This window comes from Lynx rufus, unplaced genomic scaffold (assembly GCF_022079265.1).
Source record: "Lynx rufus isolate CCGP_SWC_20201006 ecotype Redwood Valley unplaced genomic scaffold, mLynRuf1.p SCAF_3, whole genome shotgun sequence".
In the NCBI taxonomy this organism is placed as follows: domain Eukaryota; kingdom Metazoa; phylum Chordata; class Mammalia; order Carnivora; family Felidae; genus Lynx; species Lynx rufus.
This window is the reverse complement of record NW_025814845.1, coordinates 159,513,171-159,536,724: the sequence shown is the minus strand read 5'-3', so window position 1 is coordinate 159,536,724 and position 23,554 is coordinate 159,513,171. Positions and strand designations below refer to the sequence as shown.

Sequence of the window (23,554 nt, the reverse complement as noted above, 5' to 3'; positions counted from 1 at the left end):
AGCATAAGAGACTCTTAAAAACTGAGAACAAACTGAGGGTTGATGGGGGGTGGGAGGGAGGGGTGGGTGGATGATGAGTATTGAGGAGGGCACCTGTTGGGATGAGCACTGGGTGTTGTATGGAAACCAATTTGAGAATAAATTTCATATGTTGAAAAAAAAAAGATATAAAATTCCCAAATACATACAAATATTTATCTCCAGTCCTGAAATGACATCCCTGGTTTCTTCTTAGGTTCTGAAATGTTAGTCTCTATTTTACTTCATTATTACATTTTGTTTGTACCCAAACTTTCCATAATTACTTCCAATTACCTTTCCCCACAACATTAGAAACTATGGTGATCAAATAATAATAGTAGTAGTGATTTTTACTGGGATTTTACTTGTCTACATACTATGCTAAGAAATTTCTATCTATAAATGTACTTAATCTTTGAAATAATTGTATGAATTAGATATTATTTCTATTATTAGTTTTTTTACAGATAAGGAATTTAAACATAGATTATGTTACTCACCAAAGTTTTTGTGGCTAAAATGGACAGACTTGTAATTCAAATCAAGGCAATGGAAGGTATATTGTCTCTATCTTATCTTATCTAATCTCTGTCTTATTGCTGATTCACTGGAGGGGGTCTTTTTCCAAACTTATGTCCATCTCTTAGGGTCTTCCTCTGCCACAGAAGAGTATTCATGGAATCCTTTACAGTTTTTCAATTTACTTATGTGATAGTACTCTATTTCAGTGGCAAATATTGTCTTCAATTGTATCCAGTGTTGTATTAAAACATGCAGATGGTTTCCAGAGCTGGCATAAAGTTGGGGGTAATCCCTATATATGATTATATTTTATAATTTTATGAGCTTCTAAAAGGGCAGTTTAATTAATCTGTATATGTACCAATATCTTTGACAAAATAAATACATGCAAATTAAAGCAACAATGAGATGGAGTTCATCATAAATTCAGTTTAAGTACCACTCATTACTATTTTGTTTTGCTTCTCTTTACATTTATTTTTGAGAAACAGAGTGAGACAAAGCATGAGCGGGGGAGGGGCAGAGAGAGAAGGAGACACAGAATCTGAAACAGGCTCCAGGCTCTGAGCAAGCAGTCAGCACAGAGACTGAATTGGGGCTCGAACCCACGAACTGAGATCATGACCTGAGCTGAAGTCAGACGCTCAACCAACTGAGCCACCTAGGCGTCCCTGCTTCTTTTTAATGTTATATCCAATCATGATGAGAATATGTAGACAGGGTGGATATAGATAGATAGATAGATAGATAGATAGATAGATAGATAAGATAGATAGATATCAAAAAGCCAGGTGACTGAGTGGCTCAGTCAGTTAAACATCCAACTCTTGATTTTAGCTCAGGTCATGATCTTACAGTTCCTTAGATTGAGCCCTGCATTGGGGTTGTGCTGACAATGCGAAGCCTGCTTGGGATTCTCTCTCTCCTCTATCTCTGCCCTTCCCCCCTGCTTGTGCATAAGCACTCTCTCTCAAAATAAATAAATAAACATTAAAAAAAACACACAAAATATGACATAATTTTGTAACATATTTAAGTACAAAAGGGTACACATCAAAATGATTGCAGTGGATTCCACAATTTCATTTACCTCTAGAAAATGGCATATGATCCATTCTTATTTTCCTTACATATGTGTCTATTTAATATTTTAATAGATGTTAACCAATATATTTAATTTAAAGTAATAAGTGTAATATAATTTACCGATAAGTAAAAATGTGCATTATCCTTTTAACAACAAAAAGGAAATTTACTCCACTTTGAAATTTCCTTTTTGCTATTAAAAGATAATGTGCATTTTAAATTTCCTGTTTGCTATTAAAAGGATAATGCATATTTTTACTTATCATTAAATTATGTTACATTTAAGAGGCACATGCACCCCAATGTTTATAGCAGTGCTATCAACAATAGCCAACTAATGGAAAAAATTCAAATGCCCTTCAACTGATGAATGGATAAAGTTGTGGTGTATATATACAATCGAATACTAGTGAGTGATCAAAAAGAAGGAAATCTTGCCATTTGCAACAACGTGGATGGAACTAGAGTGAGTGTACCATGCTAAGCAAAATACGTCAATCAGAGAAAGACAAATATCATATGATTTCAGTCATATGTGGAATTTAAGAAACACAACAGATGAACATAGGGGAAGGAAATGAAAAATAAGATAAAAACAGAGAGGGAGGCAAACCATAAGAAACTCTTAAAAACAGAAAGCAAACTGAGGGTTGCTGGCGGGGTGTTGGGTAGGGGGATGGGCTAAATGGGTGATGGACATTAAGGAGGGCACTTGTTGAGATGAGCACTGGGTGTTATATATAAGTGATGAACCACTGGCTTCTACCCCTGAAACCAATACTACACTATATGTTAATTAACTTGAATTTAAATAATTTTTTTTAAAAATCTATACACTTATAGATCTACGTTTATAATTAGATATATTAAAAGAATTGGAACAAATACTCCAATACTCCAAAAGCACTATCTGTCTATAGACCATGAGATTTAGGACAATTTCTTGCCACTTTTCCACTTTTAAATTTTCTATCAAAATAACACTTTGCTACAAAGAAAAAATGTATTGGCAAGGAAAATCCTGAGAAAGAAATAATCAGCAAATTTGTGTAACATTATATTAGTAGAATGTTAATTCAATAACAATGCAAATATGTATATATGCATCAATATACTTGCAATTAGGAAAATGTGAGAATTTTTACTGTTTAATTATGTGTGTTTATATCTATTACATTTTCTATATATCATATGTCTAAACATAAAAATATATTTAAAAATTTTTTTAACGTTTATTCATTTTTTTTTTTGAGAGACAGAGAGTGAGCAGGGGAGGGGCAGAGAGAAGGGGAGACACAATCTGAAGCAGGCTCCAGGCTCTGAGCTGGCAGCATCGAGCCTGATGCGGGGCTCGAACTCATGGATGGTGAGCTCATGACCTGAGCCGAAGTCTGACACCCAACCAACTGAGCTACCCAGGCACCCCCAAAATATATTTAAAATAAATATCTTACAATTGAAAATTTTAATATAATCAATATCAGTTTAAATCTGTTTTCCAAATGTAACACATTCCAATGTGAATAAATTTATCAAAGATAACACAAGTGAAGATCACAATTAAGTGGTTACTTACTTCTGATTTCACAAGTATCCGGTAGGACTGATCTACCACTTGGGTCGTGGGATAATTTTCTTGTAAGGGCAAAAACTCAGTTTTATTATTCTTTATTTGATAAAGCATATGCTCATATGCAGCTGCAGATTCCAATGGTTCAATGCCATAACTGACGTTCTCCAACTGCAATAATCCCCTAAATATTTAAACACATAAAAAAGAAATAAAAAGATAACTAATATAGAGTACCCACTGAGAAATGTAAATCACCATTAAATAAAAAAATTTATAGAAATTTAACAGTGGTGTTTGTGGTCTAATATCTAAGAATCATCTCTTTGTACTTTGATAAACTTTCAAACACAATTTTATAGCTTCTCTCTATTATGCCATTTGGAGTCATTGTGGTTCTAGTGTGACTAAGAAATTTGAATATTCTTCAAACTAGTTAGTGGAAGCTATTTCTGCATAAGTATTATGACTGCATGCCTGGGACAGTGATTAAAAAAGAGAAGGAGGAAAAGAAAGTATATGGGAAGAAACACAATCAAAGTCTCTATTTTCTTTGTCTTCATTCTATCCTTCAAGATGTTTCTGAAAATTAAAAGATCACACAAGATTTTGGGGACGCCTGGGTGGCTCAGTCAGTTAACCGTCCAACTTCAGCTGAAGTCATGATCTTGCAGTTCATGGGTTCAAGCCCCACTTTCAGACTCTGTGCTGACAGCTCTGAGCCTGGAGCCTGCTTCAGATTCTATATCTCTCTCTCTGTCTGCCCCTCCCCCATTCACACTCTGTCTCTATCTTTGTCTCTGTCTCTCAAAAATAAATAAACTTAAAATAAATTTTTTTAAAGACCACACAAGATTTTCAATCATGTTCATCTCTAGAAAATGCCATTACCTGAGTCCAGAACAAGTGCTAAGTGTCACAACTGATTTTGGAACCTCTGCGGCATATCCTTGATAAAGGCAATGGCCCTAAAGAGGAGTATATGAAGATACATTCATGAATAATTGGGCTTTTTAAGTTTTTATTTAAATTCAGCTAGTTAACACACAGTGTAATATTAGATTCAGGTGCACAACACAGTGATTCAATACTTCTATACAACATCCAGCGCTCATCACAACAAGTGCATGAATGATTTGTAAACAAAGTTTTTGGTTTATCCTTACTTCCTAAACATCATCAAACATTCATATGTAGCCATTACCATATTATCCACCAGATATTGCATTACTTGCAATCTCTTCCTCTTAACTCTATTTGATTAAGAATAATCATGACTCTTATCCTTCCCCAGATAATCCTTGCTATATTTCTAAATTTTTTTCAACTTCCTTTACTGCATCTTTTCTTTCTAAGCCACATTTCTTGAATGTATAGTTTATAACTACTAACTTTATGTATCTCACAGTAGTAATTTGACTTCAAATCTGAACATTTCACTTATTTTTTAAGTTACCCAAAAGTATCTTAAATGATATTTCTTTTTTTTTAATTTCTCTGTAATATCTCACCATGTTTATCATCTTATTCCAAGCTCTCCTCTCCATGGACTTTCACAGCATTAGTCTTCCCAGGTTCTCCCCTAATACTCTCTTTCAGTGAATATTCCCATCTCTCCCCTTAAAATTCTAGTGATTCTACAGTCAGTTCTGTTCCTTTGCTAACGCTATGCTATTATGATTCACATTCTTTCCTATGAATTTGTTTATATGTTGTTATTATACATTATTAGCTGCCATACATATTATTTCCATTCGTTCCAGATAGGAACTTTCCTCACTGAGAGGCAGTGGCACAGGTAATACCTCTTACCACCACAGGCTGCAATAGCAGAGGTCCAGTAGAGCTAGAAGAACAAAGCACAACAGAATAACTTTAAAACCTACAAGAAAGCTAAATTATCATTCAAACAACACACTCTAAATCTAAACTTAAACTGGATGACTGCCTTCAAAAACAGAAGACTTAAATACCAAGGACACAAGCAAAAATCACCCACTATATCAAGAACTGAAGAAAAAAAGAGAGAGAGAGAGAGAGAGAGAGAGAGAGAGAGAGAGAGAGAGAAAACAACCAACTGATGCCAATATTGATATGAGACACATGTTGGAACTAGCAGATAAGATTTTAAACCAGCCATGGAGAACTGCTTCAGTGAACAATTACAAATTATCTTGAAAGAAATTACAGAATAGAAATAAAAGCCACAAAGAAAGCAAATAAATTATTAGGATAGGCTCAAAAGTAAAGTGGAGATGACAAGGGTTAGAATCTCTGAACTTGAGGACAGATCAGTGGAATTTATCCAATATATGAAACAGAAAAATGAGCTAAGAAAATCCTAGAGCCTCAAATAAGCTGTGGAACAATACCAGATCTAAAATATATATCAGAATCCAAGAAAGAAAACAGAAAGAACATGGAGTTGAAAAGTACTCAGAGAAATAAAGGCTGAAATTCTGGTTAGGAAGATAGAGTAGGAAGCCCTGGACCCCCTACCATAGAACAAATACACCAATTTAGCAGTAATACATGGACAAATTCTCTTTATGATTAATCAAAAACTAATTGAAAGGCTTCTGAACCACTCTAGGAGAATGCAAAATCAGACTCATTAAAGCCAGTATGGAGATTTGGTATACCTTACATCAGGGACACTGTCCAGGGCACTGCCATATGATCACAAAGAGACCCTTCGTTTCCCAGCTTGACCAGGGAAGGAAAGGGATTTTTCACATATCAGGTGCCCCAATTTTTCTGAAGGAGCTACCAAAAGAACTGTGTCACCAGTCTTGGAGCCCTGATGAGTTCAGCACAGCTAGCAACCCAGGCAAAAATAAGGGTGGTGACTTGGACTAGTTACACATAATTGATCTGCAACACAGAGTAATTGATCAGCACAGAGTAAGTTAATGCAAATTCTAGTTTTCTGCCTTTCACTAGAGAAGGAAAAAGTTTATTCATGCATGCAGTGCCCCACTCCACCAAAACCGCTCATAGAATTAGCATCTGTCTCACCAATCCTGGAGCACTGATAGACCTGGTACAATCTAGTTGCCTCTACAATCTAGAGACCAGAGATAGCAGTTTGGAATGGTAGATACCTTTGATCCTCCTTCCTAACCAGCACAGAGACAGCAGGACAGCTTCTACCTGAAGAAATAAAAAGTTAGTAGAGGCCCCCAAAATCAATGGCAAGGCTGATTTGGGGAGTCTGCATCTGCATAAGGCCAGTTGGTGAAGACTGGGAGAGGTGACTGCTTTGACTATGAGCCAACAACCCAAACAGTGAGTCAAGTAAAATGAAGAATCAGGAAAAAAATGTTTCAAACAAGGAACAAGATAAATCTCCAGAAATTGACCCTATTGAAATGAACTTAAACGATTAACATTAGGGAGAAGTTAAAAAGAACTCTCAGACACAAACTTCCAGCTACAAAAAAATAAGTAATGGGAATATAATGTACAGTACAGTGACTGCAGTTAATTATTCTATATTATACTATATTGTCTATTTGAAAGTTGCTAAGAGAATAGATCTTAAAATCCAGTAACTGTATGGTGATGGATGTTAACTAGAATAACTATGGTAATGATTTGACAACATATACAAATACTGAATCATGTTGAACATCTGAACCTGATATAATATTAATGCCAATTATACCTCAATAAAAAAATAACTCATAAATATACACACTGAGGTCAAGACAACAATGCATGAACAAAGTAAGAATTTTTTTTTCTTTTTGTTTTTAATATAATTTATTGTCAAATTGGCTAACATACAGTGTGTAAAGTGTGCTCTTGGCTTTTTGGGGTAGACTCCCATGGTTCATCACTTACATACAGCACCCAGTGCTCATCCCAACAAGTGCCCTCCTCAATGCCCATCACCCAGTTTCCCCTCTCCCCCACCCCCCAATTAACCCTCAGTGTGTTCTCAGTGTTTAAGAGTCTCTTATGGTTTGTAAATATTTTTCCCCTTCTCTTCCCCCATGGTCCTCTGTTAAGTTTCTCAAGATCCACATTATGAGGTAAAACATGATATCTGTCCTTCTCTGACTGACTTATTTCACTCAGCATAATACCTTCCAACTCCATCCACATTGCTGCAAATGGCAGGATTTCATTCTTTCTCATTGCCAAGTAGTATTCCATTGTATATATGAACCACATCTTCTTTATCTATTCATCAGTTGATGGACATTTAGGCTCTTTCCATAATTTGGCTATTGTTGAAAGTGTTGCTATAAACATTAGGGTACACGTGCCTCTATGAATCAACACTCCTGTATCCCTTGCATAAATTCCTACTAGTGCTATTCCTGGATCATAGGGCAGTTATATTTTTAATTTTTTGAGGAACCTCCTCACTGTTTTCCAGTGCAGCTTCACCAGTTTACATTCCCACCAACAGTGCAAGAGGGTTCCAGTTTCTCCACATCCTTGCCAGCATCTGTTGTTTCCTGAGTTGTTCGTTTTAGCCACTCTTCCCAGTGTGAGGTGGCATCTCAGTGTGGTTTTGATTTGTATTTCCCTGATAATGAGTGACAAACAAATTAATAATTTAAAAAGGAGATAGGAAAATTCACTAGAAAGTTTCAACAGCAGACTAGATCAAGCATAAGAAAAATATCAACTTAAAGACAGGTCTGAGTAGCAAACAGACTAACTTACTGGGGTATTATCAAAGCCTAACTGACCTGGGGAAGAGAAATACCCAACTCCAGCCCACTTGGGCCACTCTGCCCTACCTAAGGAGGAAGAAAAAGAAAAACTGAGAAAGATTTGTGATGTGCATAGTCCAGAGGCACAGGCCAAGTAAAACACTGAAAGTTAACCATATGACTAAAGAACACTTTTCTCCTCACAGCTGACCACTACATTACTGAAGGCATATTTATACCAGTTCCTTTCACCTGCTACATCATGTCCAGCTATTGAGAAAAATACCAAAGGCAAAAACACAATTTGAAAAGACAGAGCAAGTATCAGAAACAGACATGGCAGGAATGTTAGAATAATATTTATTATTATACTAAGTGCTCTAATGGATAAACTAGACACTGTGTAAGAATAGATGACCAATGTAATCAGAAAGATAGAAATCCTCAGAAAGCACCAAAAATAAATGCTAGAGATGAAAAAACACCATAACAGAAATGAAGAGTACCTTTAATGGCTCACTGGTAGTTGAGAAGTGACTGAGGAAAGAATCTCTGCACTTGAGGATATATCAACAAAACTTTAAAATCTGAAAAGAAAAATAAAAGACTAAAACAGAAGAATATATTCAAAGACTACAATACAACCACAAAAGTTGTAACATACACACGATGGGAATAACAGAAAGAGAAGAAAAAGAGAAAGGAGCAGAAGATATATTTGAACAATAATAACTGACAATTTCCCCAAATTAATGTCAGACACCAAGTCACAGATCCAAACAGCTCACAGAATTCCACACAGAATTAAAACAAACAAACAAACAAATAAAACCCACTACACCTTGGAACATCATTTTCAAACTACAGAAAATCAAATATAAAGAAAAAGTCCTAAAAGAAGCCAGGGGGAAAAGACTTTTAACTATAGAAGAAGAATAAGAATTACATAAGATTTCTCTTCATAAATCATGCACATAAGAAAAGATTAAAGCAAAATATTTAAAGCATTGGGAGAAAAAACACCCTGCCAACCAAGGATTCTATATCTTGCAAAATTATCCTTCAAAAAGAAAGAAGTAACAAATTTATGAGACAAACAAAAATTGAGGGAATTTATTGCCAGCAGACTTGTTTTTAAGAAATATTTTGAAAAAATCCTATATAGAAAAGGAAAATGATATAGGTCAGAAACCTGAATCTACATAAAGGCAGACTGCTGATAAGGGAATATGATAGTAAAATAAAAACTTTTTTCTTATCCTTAACTGATATAAAATTTGTTCAAATAATAGCAACAATGTATTTAACTACATATGTTTATATGGACACCTTATATATCAGATATACATTTTATATTCATATTTCATATATATATAATATGCTTATATATAAGTAAAGTGAATGAAAGCAATGATACAAGGGATGGGAGGAAAGAACTAGGGTTATTTTTTATTATAAGGGACTCACACTACCTGTGATATGATACAGTATAATTTGAAAGTGGACACAGTTGAACTCAGCAACATCATCAATCAACTGGATATAACTGACATCTATAGACTACTTCATCCAAAAATAGCAGAATACACATTTTTCTCAAGTTCATAAGGAACACTCACCAAGACAGACATTCCGAGCCATAGAAAGCACACTAGCAACTTAAAAGAATAGAAATAATACAATGTCTGCTATTAGACCACAATGGAATTAAATTACAAGTCAATAACAAGAAGATAGCTGGAAAATCCCAAACACATGCTTCTCGAGATGTTTGAGTGGCTCAGTTGTTAAGCGTCCAACTCTTGCTTTTGACTCAGGTCATTATCTCACTGTTCGTTAGTTTGAACTCCCATACTCTCAGCACAGAGCCTGCTTGGGATTCTCTCCGTCTGTCTGTCTGTCTGTCTGTCTCTCTCCCTTTCTCTCTGCTCCTCCCTCCCCAGCTCATGCATGTGTGCTATCAAAATAGAAGAAAATTTTTAAAAAACTTCATGCTTCTAAAGGACACACGGATCAAAAAAGAAATGTCAAAAGAAATTTATTTTTTTAACTAAATAGAAATAAAACACAGCTTTTCAAATTTATGGGAAGCAGCAAAAATAGTGTTTAGGGGGAAATCTATAGCATTTAATGCATATATTTAAAAAGAAGAAAGTTCTAAAATCAACAATCTAAGTTTCCCCCTTAAGTAACTAAAAAAAGAAGAGCAAATTTAATCCAAAGTAAACTAAAAAAAAAAAAGGAAATTATAAGACACTGAAAACAGGAAATCAACACAGAAAATGAATAAAACCACAAGCTGGTTCTTTGAAAATATCAATAAAATCAATAAGCCTCTAGCCACACAGTCTAACTTAAATGAGAGAAAATAATTACCAATATCAAAATTAAAAAGGCAACATAACTATGGATCCCATAAGTACTAAAAGATAATATATGAATATGATGAACAACTCCTCACCCACAAATTTGAAAATGTAGATGAAATGGACCAACTCCTTGAAGAACACAATTCGTCAACCCTCACACAAGATGAAACAGACAATCTGAATGGGTCTGTATTTATTAATCAAATATAAAATTAATAATCTTCCAAAACAGAATGCACAAGGACCAGATAGGTTCATTGTTGAACTCCTCCAAACATTTAAGGAAGAAATTATACCAATTCTCTACAAACTCTTTCAGAGTATAGAAGCAGAGGGAATACTTTCTCACTCATTCTGTGGGGACTGTATTATCCTAATACCAGTCAAAAATATTAAAAGAAAACTTCAGACCAATGTCTCTCATGAACATATATGCAAAAATCCTTAGCAACATATTAGCAAATCAAGTCCAACAATTAATAAAAATAATGATAAACCACCAACAACTTGGATTTGTCTAAAGTATGCAAAGCTGGTTCAACATTCAAAAATGAAGTAATGTAAGGTAAGCAATTACAGAAATAGGTTAAAAAAGAAAAATCAGTAAAATCAGTAATGTTTCACAGGACAAAATCAACATGTAAAAATCACTTGATTTTATACACTAACAAATAAAACTTTATTAGTTTAAAACTAATAAACTTGCTTTAAAAGCAAACCCATTTATAATGGCACCCAAAAGAAAAAAAAAGGAATAAATTTAATAAAGAAAGATCTATACCCTAAAAACTATAATACAGTGATGAAAGAAACTGATGACGATGCAATAGTAAGATATCCTGCATTCATGAATTAAAAAAAATATTATTAAATGTCCATACTACCTAAAGCAATCTACAAATCAACACAATCCCTAATTCACTGGAATTCTTCACAGAACCAGAAAAAAAAAAACTAAAATTTTTATGGAGCCACAAAAGAACCCAAATAGCCAAAGCAATCTGGAGAAAGCTGAGGAATCACAATTCCTGATTTCAAACTCTATGGCAAATCTACAGTAATCAGAAAATTATGATATTGGCATAAAAAAACAACAGATAGAAGAACAGAACAGAATTAAGAGCCTAGATATATACCCACACATATAACATCAACTAATCTTTCACAAGGGTACCAAAAACACACAATGGGGAAAGGACAGTCTCTTTAATAAATGGTGAAAAAAACTAAATATCCAAATGCAAAATAATGATATTGGACCTCTACCTTACACCACTTACAAAAATTAACTTGAAATGGATTAAAGACTTAAAGATATAAAGCCATAAAACTAGAAGAAACACAGGAAAACCTCCTTGATGTTGGTCTTGGCAATCAGTTTTTGGCTTTGACATGAAAATCACAGGAAAGAAAAGCAAAAACTTTTAAATGGAACTGCATCAAACTAAAAAGTTTCTGCACAGCAAAGGAAATACTCAACAAAATGAAAAGGCAATATATGTATTGGGAGAAAATATTTGCAAACCACATATCTGTAAGAGGTTAACCAAAATATACGAGGTATTTATATAACTCAACAGCAGAAAAGCAAATAATCCAATAATAAATGAGCAAAGGACATGAAAAGATGTTTCTCCAAAGAAGATATACAACAGATATATAAAAAGGTGCTCAACATCACTAATCATGAGGAAATGCAAATCAAAACAATGAGATATCACTTCTTACCCAATAGGGTGGCTTTTTATCAAAAAGACAAGAGATAACAATTGTTGGCAAGGATGTGGAGAAGAGGGAACCATTGTATGTGGTCAGTAAGAATGTAAATGGGTATGGTCATAATAGAAAACAATATGGAGATCGCTCAAAAAATTAAAAACAAAACTGAACTATGATTCAGCAATCTCACTTCTAGATATACATCCAAAAGAAAGGAAATCAGTTTCTCAAGGAGATATCTCCATTCATAGTTCATTGCAGGAATATTCACAATACCCATTATATGGAAACAACCGAAGTTTTCAAGGATGGATGAATGGGCATAGAAAATGTGTTATGTATGTGTGTGAATATTATTCATCCATGAGAGAAAAGGAAATTCTGCCATTACAACAACATGGATGAACCTAGAGGACATTGTACAAAATGAAATCAACCTGACAAATACAAATACTGTAAGATCTCACTTAGGTGTGAAATCTAAAAACAAAAAGTTGAACTCATTAAAACAGAGTAGAATGCTGGTTACCAGGTGGTGGGGGTTGGGAGAAATGGAGAGATGCTAGTCAAAAGGTATAAGCCTTGGAGCGCCTGGGTTGGTTAAGCTTCCGATGTCAGCTCAGGTCATGATCTCACGGTTTGTGGGTTTGAGCCCCACATCGGGATCTATGCTAACAGCTTGGAGCCTGGAGCCTGCTTCAGATGCTGTGTCTCCCTCTCTCTCTGCCCCTCCCCAGCCCGTGCTCTCTCTCTCAAAATAAATATTTTTAAAAAAGGTATAAGCCTTAAGTTATAAGATGATTAAGCTCTGGGGATCCAATGTATAGCATGGTGACTATAGTTAAAAATAATGTGTTATACCACTCCCCCACTCATGCACTATCTCTCTCCCTCTCAAAAAATAAATAAATAAATAAATAAATAAATAAATAAATATAATAACGTGTTCTATACTTGAAATTTGTTGAGAGTAAACCTTAAGTGTTCTCACCACCCTCCCCCCCCACAAAATTATATATATAAAGTTATACATATATAGTTATATACATATAGATTTATATATACAAAGTTATGTATATATAGTTATATATAGAGAGATTTATATATATAAAGTTATATATATAGAAAAGGCTGAGTAGTGTATTAATATTATGGTAGAGGGTAAATTACTTTTAATTCTTAAAGACAAAAATATTAAAAATAACTATCACTAAAAAACATGTTAAAAGGTCCCCTAAAGAATGTCAAAAAGAAATTCCAAAAAACAAAGGTGATAATATCACATGAAGGCTTGGAGCATCATAAAGAATTGGGTGGGGTGGGGGGGGAGATGGATTAATATACTGGTAAATATAATGGGCAATCTCTTCATTCGTGAGTTTCTTAAATCTTATTTGGTTGTTGAGACAAAAATCATACAATATTATCTGATACTTAACGTATGTAAAGGAATATTTAATCAATTGTATTTTTAAAGTGCAGAGGATAAATGAACCCAAACAGTAACAGTTTCAATATTTTGCTGAAATAGTATAAAGTCCATAACAGTAGGAAATAGTTTAAAAGGAAATATTTTAAAACACTATAAATAAATCATGATGTAATCTACAAAATGTCCAAATACCCAGATGAAGGCAAGAAGAGACAAAGGAATTAGTAACATAGGAAAAAAAAAAAAAAAAGAAACACCTGGGTTATGGCAAACAAAAACCCTAAGACATCAATAATTAATTTACGTATAAATAGTCTAAAAATAGTAAACAAAATACAGAGTACACAGGAGAAAAAAGAAACACACTGTGACCTAACTAAATACTCTTAAGAATCTCATTTCAAACATAACAGAGGTAGACTGAAATGAAAATAATGGAAAAATATATGTGACATGAGTATTCTTAAAAATAAACCAAAGTGGCTCTATTAATACCAGATAAAGTGGATTTAGTAGCAAAGAAATCTACTTGGGACAAAGAGCGTCATTGCATAATCATAAAAGCATCAATCCATCAAGAAGACATGGCAAACCTGAGGTGGCAAAGTGGCCACACTGTGGAAGGTAGGAGCTGTGGGGAGTTGATTTGGGGGAGAAAAGAACTGCAGGTGCTGCGAAGGTGAAGGAGCCCTGATCACGGAGAGAGGAACAAGACAGAAAGAGTGAAAGCATGTGCAGGAGACTGCACAAGAAAAACTCTTCCCCAAAACCACTGACTGGAAAAAGAGGGGTTGACCACCCACTGCAAGTTTGTATAAGTAATGGAGCACAAATCTGAAGCTTTGGAGGTCTGTGCAATCACCAGGGTAGTGCATGGAGGATTTGATGGTGCTCTAGTAGGGAAGGAGAAGAGAGACCTGAGAGCAGGCAGCCTGGCCCCTGGATCACATGGAGAAACATAGTTCCCCTACTTGGAGTGCACATGGGAGTGGTGACATGGCCTCTCCAGGGACAAAAGACCCAGCCAGGTGCCATTGCGCTGCCCCATTCTCGAGCATAGGAACAGATGCACTGGCTGAGGGCAGCAAATCTCAGTGCCAGGTTTTGGCTGCACAATACCATAAATTCTAAACCACTGCACAGTTGTAAAACCAATTTCCAGGACAAACCAGCAAAGGGCAAAAGTGCAGTGAGACCCTCCCAGAGAGGGTCAGCACAGGTCCTCACAGGGTGGATCTCTAATATTTGGAGTTGTGAAATCCAGCTGCACACCTGAGATAAAATACAGGAGTACTGTACCACCTGGCAGGCAGACAGTTCAGACACAGGCAGAGTGAAGGCAGGGATCTGGCAGAAGCCAGGGACACAAGAAGGATAATTGTTGGCTTTTCTGTGAGGGCTTCCTGAAGAGTGGTGGGCACAAACTTCCTGCTTGAGGTATGAAAGAACAGGACAATGCTATTTTCCTCCAAGCCCATCAACACTGACCGACTTCAATGAGCAAAACAGTGCCACACAGTGTAGGCTGGAACCACTTACACCAAGCCCCACCCTGCTGCACCCTGCAGGTGTATCTCCAGTAGGGCAAGTTCACCTGACAATCTGTGCGGCAGGCTTCACCCTCATAAAACACAACACAAACCACTCGCACATACTAATTCTACCATTCATAGGGTGCTGCAAAGCTTCAGCTCTAAGGGAAATAGGATCTAGCTTCCCTGTGTGTGTGTGTGTGTGTGTGTGTGTGTGTGTGTTTCTTTGGACCACTTTTTACTGTAGCCATTTCTCTCAGGAGCAGAAATATAAAAAAAAAAGATTTTCCTAATAATCACACAAAAAACTAGTTGCACAGACAAAATGACAGATGAAGGAATTCATCCCCAAAGAAAGAACAGAAAGAAGTCACGGCTAATGATTTAATCAACACAGATACAAGTAAGATGTCTGAAACATAATTTAAAAACAACAATCATAAGGATACTAACTGGGCTTGAGAAAAGCATAGAAGACAACAGAGAATTCCTTCCTGCAAAGATAAAAGAACTAAAAACTAGTCGGGAAGAAATTTTAAAAAAAATGCTATAACCGAGATGCAAGACCAAGTGGATGCAATGACAACAAGGATGGAGGAAGCAGAGGAACAAATCAGTGGTACCGAAGATAAAATTATGGAAAATAATGAGGCTGAAAAAAGAGGGAAAGAAAGGTATTGGATCATGAATGTAGACTTAGGGAACTCAGTGGCTTCTTAAAGCACATTAATATTCACCTCAAAGGAGTCCCAGAAGAAGAAGAGAAAGTAAAAGGAAGAGAAGGCTTATTTGAACAAATTATAGCTAAAATTTCCCTAATCTGGGGAAGGTAAGAGACATCGAAATCCTAGAAGCACAAATAATTCCCATTCAACAAAAGCCAGCCATCACTAAGACATATCATAGTCAAATTAACAAAATACACATACAGGAAACAAATCCTGAAAGCAACAAGGGAAAAAAGTTCTTAACCTACAATGGAAGACAGAACAGGTTCACAGATCTGTCCACAGAAACGTGGCAGGACAGAAGAGAATGACATGATATATTCAACATGCTGAATAGCAAAATATGCAGAAAGAATGCTTTATCAAGCAAGGCTGTCATTCAGAAGAGGAAAGATAAAGAGTTTCCAGACAAATAAAAATTAAAGGAGTTGGTGACTACTAACTAGCCCTACAAGAAATTTTAAGGGAAAGAAAGACCAAAATCAACAAAGACCAGAAAAAAAAAAAACAGAGACCATCACCAGAAACACCAACTTTAAAGGTAACACAATGGCACTAAATTCATCTTTCAATAATCACTCTGAATGTAATTGGACTAAATGCTCCAAACGAAAGACAAGGGGCATAAGAATGAATTAAAGAAAAGAAGACACATCTATATGGTGCCTACAAGAGACTCATTTTAGACCTAAAGAGATCTGCAGATTGAAAGTGAGGGGATGGAGAACAATCTATCATGCTAACAGGTGTGAAAAGAAAGTTGGAGTAGTTATACTTATATCAGACAAACTAGATTTTATAACAAACACGGTAAGAGGAGATGAAGAAGGGCCCTATATCAACAAAAGGAGTGTATCCCCCAAGAAGATTTAACAATGTAAATATTTATGCCCCCAACTTGTAGGAACCTAAATGTAAAAATCAACTAATAATAAACATTAAAAAATTCATTGATAATAATACAATAACAGTAGGGGACTTTAACAGCCCACTTCCATCAATGGATAGATCATATAAGCAGAAAAATTAACAAGGAAACAATGGCTTTCAATGACACTCTAGACCAGATGGACTAAACAGACATCCAGGATATCTCATCTTAAAGCAGCAGTATACAATGTCTTCTCAAGTACACATGGAACATTCTCCATAATATATTACATACGGGGTCACAAATCAGGCCTCAACAAGTACAAAAAGATGGACATCGTCCCATGCATATTTTCAGACCACAATACTATGAAACTTGAAATCAACCACAAGAAAAAATGTGGAAAGACCACAAATACATGGAGATTAAAGAACAACCTATTAAGAACCAATGGGTTAACCAGGAAACTAAAGAAGACATTTAAAAAATACATGGAAGCATGTGAAATGAAAACATGATGGTCCAAACCTTTGGGATGCAACTAAGCATTCCTGAGAGGGAAGTATATTGCAATACTTCAAGGAGCAAGAAAAGTCTCAAATACACAACCTATCCTTACACCTGAAGGAGCTAGAAAAGCAACATCAAATAAAGCCTAATGCCTATAGAAGAAGGGAAATAATAAAGATTAGAGCAGAAATAAACAATATAGAAATACACAAACAAAAAAGAGCAGAACATATCAATAAAACTAAGAGCTGGTTCTTTGAAAGAATTAGTAATATTGTTAACCCCCTAGCCAGACTTATCAAAAAGAAAAGACAAAGGATATAAATAAATAAAATCATTAATGAAAGAGAAGAGCTCACAACCAACACCACAGAAACACAAACAATTATATGAGAATATTATGAAAAATTATATGCAAAAAAAAACTGGGGAATCTTTAAGAAATAGATGAACTACTAGAAAAATACAAATTACCAAAATTGAAACAGGAAAAAATAGAAAATTTGAACAGACCCATAACCAGTAAATAAATTAAATCAGTAACCAAAAATCCCCAAAAGTCCAGGGCCAGATGGCTTCCCAGGGGAATTCAACCAAACATTTAAAGAAGAGTTAATACCTATTCTTTTCAAATTGTTCCAAAAAATAGAAATGGAAAGAAAACTTCCAGACTCATTCAATTTGGCCAGCATTACCTTGATTCCAAAACCAAAGCCCCCACTAAAACCAAAAATTATGGGCTAATATTCCTGATAAACATGGATGCAAAAAAACATGGATGCAAAAAAACATGGATGCAAAAAAACATGGATACAAATCAAATCCAATAGTACATGAAAAGAATTATTCACCATAATCAAGTGGGATTTAGTCCATGGTTCAATATTTGCAAATCAATCAAGGTGATACACCACATTAATAAAAGAAAGAATAAGATCCATACGATCTTCTCAATAAATGCAGAAAAAGCATTTGATAAAAATACCACTTCCATTCTTGATAAAAAGCCTCAACAGGGGCGCCTGGGTGGCGCAGTCGGTTAAGCGTCCGACTTCAGCCAGGTCATGATCTCGCGGTCCGTGAGTTCAAGCCCCGCGTCAGGCTCTGGGCTGATGGCTCAGAGCCTGGAGCCTGTTTCCGATTCTGTGTCTCCCTCTCTCTCTGCCCCTCCCCCGTTCATGCTCTGTCTCCCTCTGTCCCAAAAATAAATAAACGTTGAAAAAAAAAAATTAAAAAAAAAAAAAGCCTCAACAAAGTAGGTACAGACAAAACATACCTCAACACCATAAAAGCCAAATACAAAAGGCCACAGCTAATATCATCATCAACGGGGAACTCTGAGAGCTTTTCCTCTCAGGTCAGGAACAAGACAGGGATGTCCACTCTCACCATTTCTAATTAACATAGGACTGGAAGTCTTAGCCTCAGCAATCAGACCAGAAAAAGAAATAAAAGGCATACAATTCTGCAAGGAATAAGTCAAACTTTCACTATTTGCAGATGACATGATACTCTCTGCAGAAAACATGAAAGACTCCACCAAAAAATTGCTAAAACCAATACATGAATACAGCAAAGTTGCAGGCTACAAAATCAATATATAGAAATTGGTTTCAATTCTATACACCAATAATGAAGCAGCAGAAAGAGAAATCAAGGAATCAATCTCATTTACAATTGCACCAAAAACCATAAGATACGTAGGAATAAACCTAAAGAGGTAAAAGATCTATACTCTGAAAACTATAGCACACTTATGAAACAAAGTGAAGAGGGCACATAAATGGGGAAAAAAATCCATCTTCATGGATTAGAAGAACAAACATTGCTAAAATGTCTATACTACCCAAAGCAATCTACACATTTAATGCAATCCCTATCAAAATACCATCAGCATTTTTCACAGACCGAAAACAAACAATACTAAAATTTGTATGTAATCATAAAAGACCTCAAATAGCCAAAGCAATACTGAAAAAGAAAAGCAAAACAGGGGGCATAATGATTCTGGACTTCAAGCTTTATTACAAAGCTGCAGTCATCAAGACAGTATGGTACTGCCACAAAGGCAGACACGTAGATCAATGGAACAGAATAGAAAACCCAGAAATGGATCCACAACTATATGGTCAACTCATCTTCAACAAAGCAGCAAAGAATATCCAATGGAAAAAATACAGCCTCTTCAACAAATGGTGTTGGGAAAACCAGACAGAAACAAGCAGAAGAATGAAACTGGACCATTCACAAAAATAAATTCAAAATGGATGAAAGACCTAAATGTAAGACAGGAAACCATCAAAATCCTAGAGAACACAGGCAACAACCTCTCTGACATTGGCCGTAGCAACTTCTTACTGACACATCTCCTGAGGCAAAGGAAACAAGAGAAAAAATAAACTATTGAGTCTTCATCAAGATAAAAAGTTTCTGCAGATAGAAGGAAACAATCAATGAAAATGAAAGGCAAGAGAAGATATTTGCAAACAACATATCTGATGAAAGGTTAATATCCAAAATCTGTAAGGAATATATCAAACTCAACACCCAAAAAACAAATAATCAAGTTAAGAAATGGGCAGAAGACCTGAATAGGTGCTTTTCCAAAGAAGACATCTAGCTAACTAACAGAAACATGAGAAGATGCTAAACATCACTCATCATCAGCGAAATACAAATCAAAAGCACAATGAAATACCACTTCACACCTGTCAGAATGGCTAAAACTAACAACACAGGAAACAACAGATGCTGGTGAGGATGCTGAGAGGCGAGAACCCTCTTATATTGTTTTGGGAATGCAAACTGGTGAAGCCACTCTGGAGAGCAGTGTGGAGGTTTCTCAAAAAGTTAAAAATAGAACTACCTTATGATCCAGCATTTGGTATTTACCAAAAGGACACAAAAATACAGATTTGAAGAGGCGCATGCACCTGATTTTTATAGCAGCAATATCAACAATAGCCAAAGTATGGAAAGAGCCCAAATATCCATCGACTGATGAATGGATAAAAAAGATGTGGTATATATATATGTATATATTATTCAGTCATCAAAAAGAATGAATTCTTGCCATTTCCTATGACGTAGATGGAACTGGAGTATATTATGCTAAGTGAAGTAAGTTAGAGAAAAGATAAATACCCTATGATTTCACTCATATGTGAAATTTAGGAAAGAAAACAATGAACACATGGCAAGGTGGAAAAAAGGAGAGAGGGAAGCAAATAATAAGAGACTCTTAATGATAAAGAACAAATAGGGTTCGTGGAGGGAGGTGGCTTGGGGATGTGCTAAATGGGTGATGGGTATTAAGGAGGGCACTTGTTATGATGAACACTTGGTGTTATATGTAAGTGGTGAATCACTAAATTCTACTCTTGAAATCAACATTACACTACAGGTTAACTAATTTGAATTTACATAAAAATTTGGGAAAAAAATCATAAAGCAAACCTTCACAAATTTAAAAGGATTGAAATCATATAGGAAATATTTTCTAAACATAATGAAATCAAACTAGAAATCAAAACACAAGGACAACAGGAAAACTCTCCAAATTTGAACAATACACTTTTAAAAACCCATGAATCAAGAAGTCTCAAAGGAAATTTTAAAAGTACATATAACTGTATTAAAGTGAAAATACAACATATTCTTTTAGGCTGCAGCTCAAGCAGTGCTAAGCAGGAAATTTTACTCTTAAAATGCTTATAATAGTAAAGAGGGAAGGTCAAAAATTGATAATATGTTGTTCTTTCAATGAACTAGAAAAAAATTAACCTAAAATAAGGTATAAGGGAGAAAATAAACCTAAGAGCTAAATGCTATGACATTGAAATAAGACAATAGTATGGAAAAAGCAAAAAACACTACTTCTTTGATAAATTCAATAAATTGAAAAATCTCTAGCAGGACTGACAAAGTTAAGCAGAGAGAAGATGGCAATCATTGACGTCAGAAATGAAACACTTCTATTAAAAGGATAGTAAGGACTGTGACAAAACTGCACCCATAAATTCCATACCTGAAATGGAATGGACCTATTCCTTAAAAACCACAAACCACCATAACAATACATATAAAACAGATAAAGAAGATATTCCTAAAACTATTAAATAAACTGAGTTAGTAATTAAAAATCTTCCACATGCATACGCACAAAAATTCCCAGGCCTAGTAATGTCACTAAAGAATTTTACCAAATATCTTAAAAATTAACATATACTTTATATAACATTTTCCAGAAAATAAAATAGGAAATAACACTTCCCAATTTATTTTATAGGCCATTAATACACTAACAGAAAAATTAGATAAAGTCAGTACAAAAAGAGAAAATTATAAACCAATATTTCTCATGAACCTTGACAACAAATTCTTCAAGAAATTATTAGCAAATCAAATCCAGTCATGGATAAGAAGAATTATACACCAGAACCAAATTGTAGCTTTCAAGATATGCAATACTGTTTTAACATCTGAATATAAGCCATGAAATCCATCATATCAACAGGCTAAAACAGAAAACTCATATGATCATATCATACAGAAAGCCATCTGTAACACACAACATTTGATGGGGGAAAAAAAGCTGTTAGCAATCTAGGAGTAAAGATTTCCTCAAAGTTATAAGGAGTATATTTTAAAAAAAAAAACAACCTACAGCTACCATTATCCTCAATATGGAAAGACTGAATACATTATCCCTAAGATTGGGAACAAGGTGAGAAAGTTTGCCCTCACTATTGTGATTCAACACAGCACTAGAAGTTGTAACAAGCACAGTAAAGCAAAGCAAAGAAATAAAAAGCATACAGACTGAAAAGGAAAAAAGAAAAATGTCCCTATTTGTAAAAGACATATCTATGTAAAAAAAATCTCAAGGAATCTATCTAAAAAAAAAACTTTATAAAATTAATGTGTGACTTCAGCAAGGATGTAACCAGATCAACACAAACAAATAAATTGCATTTCTAGATAACAACATGTGGAAACTGAAATTAAAATACAATACCATTTACAGTTGCTCCAAAGAAAATAAAATAATCTGGTATATAACTTTAAAAAAACTCTGTGCAGGATATGAATGCTAAAATTACAAAATGCTATTGAAAGACATAAATGAAATAAATGAAGAGACTCACTGCATTCATGGGTTGGAAGACTCAATATGTCAAAAATGTTAATTCTTGCCAAATTGATTTATAGGGTTAATACAATGTCTATTACAATACCAGCAAACTTGTTTGTATTCATGAAGTAATTTAGTCCAAAATTTATATGAAAAAGCAAAATATTTACTGTAGTCTAAAAATCTTGAAAAAGAGTAAAGTAGGAGGAATCATGGTGGCCTATGTAAATGCCAATTTACAGGTAAACTAAGGAAAATAGGATGATATTGACAATAGTATAGACACATAGAAGAACTGAAGAAAATAAAGAACCCAGAAATATTTCCACAAAAACATGCCCCATTGACTTTTTGACAAAGATGCATGAGCAATTTGATGCAGAACAACCTTTTATATCAATGGTGTTGGATCAAATCACTTCTTCAGTCAAAAGAATGAGGCTTGATTCATTCAAGTATCACACCCTACACAAAATTATCTCAAAGTGAACAATTAAATGTAAATAAAAGTATAAAGCTTTTAGGTAAAAAAAAAATAACATGCAATCTTGAGGAACTAGGGATACATGGAGTTCCTAAATTTGATACCTAAGCCTCCATTCATAAAAGGAAAAGTTGATAAATTAATTCTCAGCAAAATTAAAATTTTCTGATCAATAAGAGACATTATAAAGAGGATGAAAAGACAAATTACAGACTGCAAATAAATATTGGCAAACCACTTATCTGGCAGAGGACTTGTATTTAAAAATATATAAACAACTTAAAAACCAACAATAAAAAACAAACCAATCCAAGTAGAAAATGGGTAAAGGACATTAATAGACAATTCATTTCATGAAAGTATGTTCAGTATCACTGGACATTAGGGAAATGCAAATTAAAATTGCATGAGATATCACTACACATCTATCATAATGACTAAAATTTAAAATCTTTTTACTTTTAGTTGTTTTTTTTTTTTTTCAGAGAGAGAGAGCAAGCAAGCAAGGGGGAGGGACAGAGGGAGAAGGAGAGAGAGAATCTTAAGCAGGTTCCATGCCCAGCATGGAGCCAGATGCCAGGCTTGATCTCACAACTGTGAGATCTTGACCTGAGCCAACATCAGGAGTCAGATGCTTAACCAAATGAGCCACGCAGGTGTCCCTAAAAAAAATTTAAATACTGATCAAATGGTGGCAAAAATGCAGACACTCCATCTTTCCTACATTGCCAGTGGAAGTGTAAAATGGTACAGACACTCTGGAAAATACTTGATAATTAATTTTAAAAAACAAACATACTTACCTTATGACCTAGCAATCATATTCCTGGGCATGTATCCCAGAAAAATAAAAATTATGTCCACAAAAAAATTTCACATGAATGTTCATAGAAGCAATACTTTAAA

At 34.8% G+C, this 23,554-nt stretch overlaps 1 protein-coding gene across 1 annotated transcript in view; it reads right to left on the bottom strand.

Moving 5' to 3' along the window:
• The window catches only part of LOC124521301 (A disintegrin and metallopeptidase domain 3-like), a 146,652-nt gene that overhangs the window by 101,808 nt on the left and 21,290 nt on the right, over window positions 1-23,554 (bottom strand). Inside the window, exons 5-6 of the mRNA XM_047092394.1 lie at window positions 4,091-4,167; window positions 3,206-3,383 (exon numbers count right to left, since the gene is read on the bottom strand). Of these exons, the coding sequence (XP_046948350.1) occupies window positions 3,206-3,383; window positions 4,091-4,167 (255 nt within the window). The remainder of the gene's footprint in view (window positions 1-3,205; window positions 3,384-4,090; window positions 4,168-23,554) is intronic.